General features: G+C 41.7%; 1 protein-coding gene across 1 annotated transcript in view; it reads right to left on the bottom strand.

Moving 5' to 3' along the window:
- ryr1b (ryanodine receptor 1b (skeletal)) overlaps window positions 1-11,252 on the bottom strand; it is a 149,659-nt gene that overhangs the window by 63,361 nt on the left and 75,046 nt on the right. Inside the window, exons 29-35 of the mRNA XM_051656671.1 lie at window positions 10,791-11,143; window positions 10,005-10,134; window positions 9,746-9,906; window positions 8,156-8,315; window positions 7,960-8,046; window positions 4,956-5,182; window positions 3,913-4,357 (exon numbers count right to left, since the gene is read on the bottom strand). Of these exons, the coding sequence (XP_051512631.1) occupies window positions 3,913-4,357; window positions 4,956-5,182; window positions 7,960-8,046; window positions 8,156-8,315; window positions 9,746-9,906; window positions 10,005-10,134; window positions 10,791-11,143 (1,563 nt within the window). The remainder of the gene's footprint in view (window positions 1-3,912; window positions 4,358-4,955; window positions 5,183-7,959; window positions 8,047-8,155; window positions 8,316-9,745; window positions 9,907-10,004; window positions 10,135-10,790; window positions 11,144-11,252) is intronic.

Genomic DNA, 11,252 nt, shown 5'->3' with positions numbered 1-11,252 from the left:
ACCTGGTGTTTCTACGGGCAAGGGTTCCCTTAGAGCAGGTCTCGAGGCATGTCGTGGTCATGACAGATGCCTCGAATTCAGGCTGGGGCGCCGTGTGCAATGGGCAGGCAGTATCAGGGCTCTGGACATCCTCTGCATGGATGCCTTGGCGCACAGCTGGCCTCGGGGGCCAGAGGGAGACCTCTGTAATCTCCACGTCTGGCTCCTGGACGGGATGCGGAGGACCTAGTAGGCCTTCCGCCAGTGGTGGTAGACATGATCACTCAGGCAAGAGCCCCCTCCATGAGGCGGCTGTATGCTCTGATGTGGCGTCTCTTCACGAATTGGTGTTCTTCCCACGAAGAAGTTACACAGAGATGCGCAGTCGGGTCTGTGTTGTCCTTTCTACTAGAGGGACTGGAGAGACGGCTGTCTCCCTCTACCCTGAATGTGTACGTGGCTGCTATTGCAGCATATCACGATACACTGGATGGGAGAACCTCTGGACAGCACGACTTGATCACCATGTTCCTCAAAGGCACGAGGATATTGAATCCCCCTAGACTGTGCCTGATTCCCTCTTAGGATCTCTCTGTGGTCCTACCTGCCTTACAGAGATCCCCCTTTTAGCCCCTGGAGCAGGCCGAGCTTAGCACTTTGTCCCTGAAGACAGCCCTCCTGGTGGTGCTCACTTCTATTAAGAGGGTGCAGGACCTGCAGGCGCTCTCTGTCACCAGCGAATGCCTGGAGTTCGGGCCGGCACACTCTCACGTGATCTTGAGACCCTGGCCCAGTTACGTGCCCAAAGTTCCCACCACTCCCTTCCGGGATCAGGTGGTGAACATGCAAGCACTCCCTTCAGAGGAGGAAGACCCGGCCTTGTTGTTGCTGTGTCCAGTTCACACCCTGCGCATCTATCTGGTCTGCACGCAGAGCTTTAGATGCTTGGAGCAGCTCTTTGTCTGCTTTGGAGGGCAGCAGAAGGGGAAAGCTGTCTCCAAACAGAGGTTGTCCCATTGGATTGCGGATGCCATTTCTCTGGCTTACCAATCACAAGATCTGCCATGCCCTTTGGGAGTCCGGGCACATTCCACCAGAGGTGTTGCGTCCTCCTGGGCACTGGCGAGGGGCGCCTCTCTAGCAGACATATGCAGAACAGCGGGTTGGGCTACACCCAAAACCTTTGCGACGTTCTACAACCTGCGCATAGAACCGGTTTCGACCCGAGTGTTACGGGGTGGCCGGTCGGGTGTATCGCTTGCATTGTACCTTTCCCCTTTTGAGGTGATAATGTGCGCTATCTTGTCCACAACAGTTCCCCGTAACTGGTGAACACTGGACACCTCTTTAATTCTTTAAACACTATTCGGTGGCGAACTCGGCGGAAGAGTGACGCCGCCAGGCCCAGTAATCGTGGTATGCCCCTTTTCAAGTGAGCCCGTGGACTTAGGCTCGGTGCTCCATATATGGTGATTCCCCCCTCAGTAATCCTGTATGATGCGTTTCCACAGTTCAGTTTCCCCTCAGGTTAACCCTGTGTTTCCCCTCGTCAGAGCTCTGCTCTGCCTCGGCCACTGTTGCTGTGTACCCTCTCCGTAGATAGGGTCCTCCTCAGTGGCATCATTCCATATGTGAACTTCCCTGTCAGTAAGTCCATGTGAGGTATTCTCCACATGTTAACCTCCCTCCGGTAGGATGTGGTCTCCGTAGTGCTCTCCCTCCTGAAGAGGAAAGAGCACTTCCTCAGTGCTATTCTAGCAGGTGCTCGGTGGGAAATTACTTAATAGAAAAATCAGGAAAGGCCACCGCCTGTAGCTTCCTCGGGTAAGTGCCTCCTCCCACCCTTATTGGGACCCAGGAGACGCCTTACCTAACTCACTGGAAGGTCACGATGTGGTCGAGCGCTCGCTTCGAGGCACGCAGCAGCCTGCCCGTGTCCGCTCCTCTGTACCTCGCGACATGGTTCAGCACCTGCGGCCTTTCGTAAAGGAACCCCTAGTGTCACTACATCGACACAACATCGAGGGAGTGACAGACAGGGAACATCTTAGTTACTGGTGTAACCTCTGTTCCCTGATGAAGGGAACAAGACATGTGTCCCTCCTGCTGTGGCGCTGAACTGACCGCTGACATGGCCAGGACTCTCTCTCGGCTCCTCAGCACAACTCTGAATGAGTGGTGCACGCCATCTCCTTTTATACCCATATGTCCAGGGGAGAGTGGCATGCAAATTCCACTCGCCAATTTTCATTGGCCTTTTCTAAAGCAAAGGTGATTGGGGATCTCAAGAGTGAACCCCTAGTGTCACTATATCGACACAACGTCTCGTTCCCTCCATCAGGGAACAGAGGTTACACCAGTAATCAAGACGTTTTGATGCTGCTTCTTTTAAGACTTGACAGTAAATACCCACTGTTATGATTGGCTCTCTGCTCTTGACTGACTTCACAATTTATTTTCATGCATAAACTTAATGGTTTTCTGTCTGCATTGACCTCGGTTCTTAGCGCCCTCTACAGTTCAACAGATGCAAAGAACTTAATGAAAGAGCGGTATCTGCATTTGTGCTATTAGAAAAGTGTACATGATAGCCCTCTTTCAAACTTTTCGTTGTTTTCCGGCAATGTGAGAACTCAGGTTTTTAAAAAGAGCTTTTATGCCCCTGCGCATTTGTGAAGTATCAAGTAGGTAAGTACATTGAAATAATAATAATTAAAAAAAAAATGCAAATCAAAAGTAATTGCAATTGAAAACAATGTTACGCATTTAATTTATTTACAAGTCTTCAGCCTATTCTCTTTATTTTTGCCGCTTTGGCTGTGTTTCTTTTTTTAAGATTACTTTCTGTTTGGCTGGGGTTAACATTAATGTTACCGCTCTCTATAAATTAATTAATACAGAAATATCTTGTAGTATAAATTTAACTACTTTATAGGCATATATATTGTTATGTATTTATTTACAATGTTATATACTGTACATACAAATAACAAATCTCTTATATAAGTTTTTATCAAGAAATAAATACATATAATGATTTATATCATATTCACATTTTTACTAAAGTATATGACATCATTATATTTGACTGTTGTGTCGCCAATCAATCACTGCATTGCTGATCATGGTTTTTACATTTTTATTCAAATTAATTACATGAATATTACTGAATAAATCAATATTTGCTGAGACAAGGCCCCAAATGAAGATAATTTAAAGAAATTACATTATTTAGGCAGAGTTAAATGAGTTACATGAGTTAAAATGAAAAAGTCTATATATTGTTTGTTTTACTTTTTTTTATAAATGTTTATAATTGAACTTAAGCCTATTATTGGTCTACAGCAATCCATTTTACATCGGGTTTGTCAAAAGGTAGACTTAGAGGCCATTCAAACAGGATGCTTTTACACATTCCGTTGGTTAGTCTATGCACACATGCATCATACAGATTTCTTTGACTACTGCGCAATGTCTTGATGTTTTTTCAGTGTCTCGCACCATCAGTGCTGCATTTATAAGGGACCGTGTTGAGGTAGAAGTAGTTCAGCTTTAAAAATGTGCCTTGAGACCGTTGCATTCTGTTTCATTCCTTTGTGCTCTGTCTAGCTTTTTTTCAACACAAGAATACATGTGAACGGTTTCTCACAGATTGCGTGCTCTCAGTAAGTGTACTTTGGTGAGGCGCATTACCTATAGTAGTAGCTGGAGCTGTGTTGACTACTAAAAATGCAAAAATTTGCTTTGTATTTAGCAGGTACTTCAAGCTTGAATTGATCTGATGGTAGGAAATAATAAGGGGGCATGAATAGTTAATTTTACGTTAATACATTTATTTTTGTGTCGTGTTATTTTGTTTTAATAGTAAATAGTACCAAATGAATGTTAAATTGCAAGCCCAAATATACAGTATACATAAATACATCATTGTACCTGCAGTGGGATAATGGGGCTGAGGGTGTAAAGGTCTGGGTCAGTGCCCACAAAGTTGATGGGGGAGAAGTGTAGCTTGGGTCTGAGGCAGGTAGTGAGGCCCACTCCAGGCAGGTCATGAGCTGCCTTTGCATCCGGGAAAAGTGTAATACTGAGGGTCTCTTCCGACATGGGAATGATGAACTCCCGGTTAGTTCCTAAGCGGTTGCGTTTGGCTGACTCTAGGTGAATACTGATGAGAAGGTCGAAGTAGCCGCTGCGAAGGGGGCCAGGCAGGTAGGTGTTTTCGATAGCATAGAAGAGTTGTGATTCGTCCACATGACTGCAAAGAGCATGGGCCACACGATTGTTGCCCAATGCACATACGGCACAGTAAAGCATCAGAGTGTGATAGTGAAATTTCAGTAGATCATGCTGCTCAGACAGTTCCAGGATATCAATACACCTGCATATGAAAGAGAATCACAAGAAAATATCAGAAAATACTGTACACAAAAACTGGATTCTTACATTTTTACATGTGTGGTGCTTGCCTGTACATAAGTTGCCGCCACAATGCTAGGGTGTTGTGGATGGTTTCCAAGGCATTGCTACAGTATGTGGTTGCTAGGGTGTTATGAGAGGTTTTAAGCACATGGGTTTGCAGTTGCTTGGGTGTTCTGGGTGGTTGCTAGGTCCTTTCAAGATGGTTACTAGGGTGCTTTGGTTGGTTGGTTAACAGTCAAAAGAGCCCACTCCCAAGCCTTTATGATGTTCTGGTCTCTACATTTTGCTTATATCCCTCCTTTAATGTAAGTCCACAAGACTGTTATGCTTTTTCGTCATCCATTGTGCAAATCAAAAGTCCAATTATTTAGAAAGGTAATAGTACACCTCACCTCAAAAAGTCACTTGATTTAGGGTTAAAAAAAAAAAAATCCTAACTATGAGCAATGGTAATATTGATGCTTGCCTTACCATGCACCGCTAATAATGTAGACACAATGGAATTTAAGGCTGTATGAGGGTGAGACCTTAGATGATCTATTCTTAACTTCCCCTACCTGTTCTCTTCAGGTATATGCAGAGCCATCATGGTGAGAGGCTCTGTACATTCCACCATCCAGCCATGCTTTTCACTGGCCCGTCCTACTTCTGGTTTCAGGAAATGGTTTGGCATCCTGCTCCAGATCACTGGGGTAAGCATCTCTACGTCCAGCCGAGGTGGACACTGAGGCACCGGGTTCTTACGCTCACTACGGAACATGGCCGCTGAAAGAGGCATGATATTCTAAAGGACAGAAAAAGTAAATGTATGTTTAGTTAAACCTTTAATGCGTGGGTGTTTCGCCAAACATTATTACATACTGTACCTGTGGTCCTTAGCGAACTGGCACATACAGTATACAGTGGTGTGAAAAAGTGTTTGCCCCCTTCCTGATTTCTTATTTTTTGCATGTTTGTCACACTTAAATGTTTCAGATCATCAAACAAGTTTAAATATTAGTCAAAGATAACACAAGTAAACACAAAATGCAGTTTTTAAATGAAGGTTGTTATTATTAATGGAAAACAAAATCCAAACCTACATGGCCCTGTGTGAAAAAGTGTTTGCCCCACCTGTTAAAACATAACTTAACTGTGGTTTATCACACCTGAGTTCAATTTCTCTAGCCACACCTAGGCCTGATTACTGCCACACCTGTTCTCAATCAAGAAATCACTTAAATAGGACCTGCCTGACGTGAAGTGAAGTAGATCAAAAGATCTTCAAAAGCTAGACATCATGCCGAGATCCAAAGAAATTCAGGAACAAATGAGAAAGAAAGTAATTGAGATCTATCAGTCTGGAAAAGGTTATAAGCCATTTCTAAAGCTTTGGGACTCCAGAGAACCACAGTGAGAGCCATTATCCACAAATGGCGAAAACATGGAACAGTGGTGAACCTTCCCAGGAGTGGCTGGCCGACCAAAATTACTCCAAGAGCGCAGCGACGACTCAACCAAGAGGTCACAAAAGACCCCACAACAACATCCAAAGAACTGCAGGCCTCACTTGCCTCAGTTAAGGTCAGTGTTCATGACTCCACCATAAGAAAGAAACTGGGCAAAAATGGCCTGCATGGCAGAGTTGCAAGACGAAAACCACTGCTGAGCAAAAAGAACATTAAGGCTCGTCTCATTTTTGCCAGAAAACATCTTGATGATCCCCAAGACTTTTGGGAAAATACTCTGTGGACTGACGAGAAAAAAGTTGAACTTTTTGGAAGGTGTGTGTCCCATTACATCTGGCGTAAAAGTAACACCGCATTTCAGAAAAAGAACATCATACCAACAGTAAAATATGGTGGTGGTAGTGTGATGGTCTGGGGCTGTTTTGCTGCTTCAGGACCTGGAAGACTTGCTGTGATAAATGGAACCATGAATTCTGCTGTCTACCAAAAAATCCTGAAGGAGAGTGTCCGGCCATCTGTTCGTGACCTCAAGCTGAAGCGAACTTGGGTTCTGCAGCAGGACAATGATCCAAAACACACCAGCAAGTCCACCTCTGAATGGCTGAAGAAAAACAAAATGAAGACTTTGGAGTGGCCTAGTCAAAGTTCTGACCTGAATCCTATTGAGATGCTGTGGCATGACCTTAAAAAGGCTGTTCATGCTCGAAAACCCTCCAATGTGGCTGAATTACAACAATTCTGCAAAGATGAGAGGGCCAAAATTCCTCCACAGCGCTGTAAAAGACTCATTGCAAGTTATCGCAAACGCTTGATTGCAGTTGTTGCTGCTAAGGGTGGCCCAACCAGTTATTAGGTTTAGGGGGCAATCACTTTTTCACACAGGGCCATGTAGGTTTGGATTTTGTTTTCCCTTAATAATAACAACCTTCATTTAAAAACTGCATTTTGTGTTTACTTGTGTTATCTTTGACTAATATTTAAACTTGTTTGATGATCTGAAACATTTAAGTGTGACAAACATGCAAAAAAAGAAATCAGGAAGGGGGCAAACACTTTTTCACAACACTGTATCTATTACAAATGGATCTACAAAATGCCCAGATAGTGTCAAATGTTCAAAACATTTTCAAGAAAATATCAATAAGATGATACAACAAACATAGAACAGGATTCATTACTTCCACACTGAAATTTCATGAGATGCAACTGTCAGTCAAACACATATTGAGCTACACATAAGCTACACATATGTATTTTCTCTGGCACTTTTTGAGTCCAAATAGATGTACAACTAACAATTTCAGTAGCAAACCCAAATATCAATAGCCAAATCATACTGTTCATGTGTTACACTTGCGATAGTTTACTTCCACATTGATTCTTTGTCAAATAGCAATGCCCTTGAGTAACAAATAGCATGTATAATAAGTATGTGTACACACATATGGAATACTGATAATTCATCATTGTCACACAGAAAATCAATGTGATATAGTAGTCATTTGCATGAATATAGTACTCATTTGTCTTGTAATAAACAAAGAATTATATATACTGTGATAGTAAACTTTACAGATAAGAAATAATCATAAAAATAAGATTTATTGGAGCACAGAAAAGCGACACTATTACATACACCACCCCCGGAGGTATGCATTAAAAGGTTAAAAAGATAATTAAAAATAAAAATTATGCCATTATTCACTCACCCTAGTGTTGCTCCAAACCCCAATGACTAGCTTTCTTCAGTGGACCACAAAAAAGTTTGACATTATCCACGTAGCCAGCATGTTTGATTTACAGATTTTATTAGTGATTTTATTTGAGAGTGAATAATAACATAAATTTAGTTCCGTTTATCAAACAAAGGGTTTGTAGGCCTTCAAAAGACTTGGAATATAATTAAATAAATTAGTATCATTTACTTTTACTGTGGTTTTATGGTGTTTTTGTCCTTTTTCGAGCTTGACAGACGGGTTTAGAGCAACATTAGGGTGAGTAAATAATGATAGAATTTTCATTTTTGTGTTAATCACATCATTAATAAAAAGCGACTTGCCTAGATTTATGCAGTTTAAGTATTTCAGATGAACAGTGAGAAGACAGGGCTGACCTTGAGTTTTCCCAGCTCCAGTTGTAGCATGTTCTGGCTGCCCGGCATTATGAACACAGCTGGGAACAGTTTTGTGTTGGGCTCCACCTTAGAAAACACAGAGCCATGAGTTCAAAATCACCAGAAGCACTCTTTAAACAGTCAGTACATTGACTGCATGGAGCTGAGTGTCTACACCTACATTACCTGCACTTACCTGATAGAAACTGTTGATCTCCTTCCCGTTGGCTGTGAAAGTCATGAGACCTGTTGCCAGGTCAATCAAGCAACCAATTACTAGATCCTCCTGGCTGAACTTCTGCTGGGAGTTGCCAAACTCTCCGCTCCACACCATGTAACAGTTACTCCTCCTTATACTGATAGAGAAATGGAATATCAATAGCCAAACATTCACGAGTGATGAATAAACACAAATTTGCATAGATAATCAAAGATTGGTAAACAGCAACCACTGCAGAACTTTGGATGTGTGATGTTGATTAATAATAAGGCCATGTACACACTGCAAAACATTGGGAGAGACATCTGTGTTTAAATGCAGGAGTGAATCTCCTAAATTAAAGTGGTCATGGCATGCCTTTTTTATTATTTTAATATGTTCCTTGAAGTTCACTTATATTATAAGTAAAGTGTTTTTGCACAAAAAACAGTCATATATTTGTATAATATTATAATTTTCCACCCTCATTTTGACCCTCTGTCAGAAACGCTCGGTATTGGTGCTGCTTCTCCTTTAAGACTTGACCGTAAACGCCCACTGTTATGATTGGCTCTCTGCTCTTGACAGACCTGCTCTCTCCTTGCATCTCAATGCTCACCGCTACTGGGCGGGGCTACAGAAGTAATAAGGTAAAGTAGGCGTTGATGTGTTGTCCTGGAAGCAGTCAATTGCATATGTCTATCCCAGTGTGACATCACAATGTGGAGGAAGTAGTTAACGAGTAGAAACGAGTTTGGCAGCTTGGTTTTCTGCAGTGAGGAGGAAGTTTTGAGTTCTAAACTTACAGTATATTTTTTATAATACCTCTTATATGTCAAAAGATCAAGGAAAATGTGATTCCTCATGTCATGACCCCTTTAATGCCTCATGTTAACAGAATACAGGAGTCACTACTGAAAATACTATGTTTGATATAGAGGTAACCATAGCAATGTTTTTAGCTATTTTTGACCACAGTAATCTTAGTTACCAGAGACATATTATTGTCCCACTTTTTTTTAGTAAACCTCATTTGCTGTGTTTTTCAACACACAGTTGCAATAATGAGTGGTTCAGTTTGGTTCGGTACACTACATAGATTTTACTGTCTCTACCTGATTTTTTCTGGAATACATTTGGTTGTAGAGTTTAGCTGTCACTCCCGTAAATAACTAAACTCAATGTGAACAAAAAAAGGATTAAAAACTCAGAAGAGAAGTGACAACCTTATTTAGTTACAGTGCATTTGTGGCCTAACTGAAATGAATTTATTAAAGCTGTTTGGCATTACAACTTTTTCACTTTCAGAGTAAAAAGTTCCTTGTGGTGATAACAACTCTTTCTTTCTTTTCAATCCCAACAGATTCTGACAGTGACTAAACATTGAACTGCTCTTACTTCACCACTATCAATATTTCTGTACATCTCCTGACTATACTGAATTTTATTTTTAACTAAATGTCTCTCCGCATTGCAGCCTTTTATGTTTGTCTTCATTCACCTGCATTTCAATTGTTTGACTTGACATAAAAATTCACCACACTGAAAAAGCATTGTGCCAACAGTGCTACCCCATGGTAATCTCACCTGTCATGTACATTGCCCTTGTCGTCTCCAACTGTCACAGTGACAGTACGGACCTTAGACAGGTCAAAGTTGAGGTCATACATGTGGTAGTCCGGGGTGACCCAGCCCACCCACACCCCGCTAGGCTCTTGCCCGGCGAAGATACGCACTGAGTAATAGTACTGCACAGAGTAAAAGGGGAGAGAGAATGAAAGATAAGTATGAAAAATGAGCCGAGTGTGTCAAATGTGAGATCTGGTACTGAAGATGTTGGACTGACTGTGGTCGTATTGAGGATGATCTCTGGGTCATCACGATCATCAGGCACCACATCTTCAAACAAACGTGGCATAAGAGGAGGAGGAGGGGGAGTGGTGATCATGGCTGCCTTTTTAGCCTTAAACAGGAAACTGGAGGAGAAATAATAATGAGTCTATAAACATCTATAATTGTTCAGGATGATAGGATTGTGTGCCATTCAGAATTGAACTGAAAATGCTTTTTAAATAATAGATTCCTGAATTTGAAACAAATTTAAATTGAGGTAGCAAACAGGATGAACATTTTTAATTTAAATGTGAATTTATAGTTGTATAATTAAAATGGAATGAAATTTTAAGAAATTTATATAATTCACTCACTGCTGTGAGTGAAGTTTTTAATTTTTCAGTATGAATTACCCGCAAATGAAATCATACACACAACATATAGGATATTTCCAGAAACATGAGATGATATTAATAATCATTCAAATTTTCGGAAAACAGCTGAATAGATTTGAGAGAAATATGTCGAATAATTTAAGGAAACAAATTATAAAGTTATTTAAAATTACTGATGTGATCATTTGTGTTGTTGTGTTGGACTGATGAATTTTTCTGTCATGTGACATGGTGGAATTTCTTTGAATTGCTGTTCAGTAAATTCCTTTTTCTGTCATCCAATTCAAATCCCATTCAACATCCCGTGGGGCGTGGCCAATTCAAATTCCAACTCATGAATTGAAATTAAATTCAGAATTTTCCCAACCATGCAAAACAGCTTTCATAGTCTCCTCTGATCTTACCCTTTCTTCTTTCCTTTCTCCGATGCAGTGTCTTTGTCATTTTCTTTAATGCTCTGTACATCTTTGGGCACTGATGGCTCCTTTTCCTTCTCCTCCTGCTCTTTGCGACTGGCTGACTTTTTCAGCACTTCAAACTCAGAGTCAGGGTCTACCTCCAGCACCTCGTCCTCTGGGATGGTGAGGGTGCGTGTAAGAGGAGTGGTGCCTGCGGGCACCTTGAAGGTCAGGTCAAACTCCACAGGCATGCTCAGTCTGAAGAACAGCATGTCTGTGTTAGCGTTTTGGGATCCAAATGTCTTGTGCATTATTTTCAGACAGGGGGCACTGTCCACAGTTCCATCCACACGAGACACCTACAGGTTACACAAGAACAATGCAGGGGATAAATTAACTACCTGCGCTAAATGTAGCATACCTCTCAGTATAGATGGATTAGTGATATTTACAGTACAAAACACAGTG

Source organism: Myxocyprinus asiaticus, chromosome 26 (assembly GCF_019703515.2).
Source record: "Myxocyprinus asiaticus isolate MX2 ecotype Aquarium Trade chromosome 26, UBuf_Myxa_2, whole genome shotgun sequence".
Taxonomy (NCBI): Eukaryota; Metazoa; Chordata; class Actinopteri; order Cypriniformes; family Catostomidae; genus Myxocyprinus; species Myxocyprinus asiaticus.
Note: the sequence above shows the minus strand (reverse complement) of the source record. Positions and strands in the feature narration are given on the sequence as shown.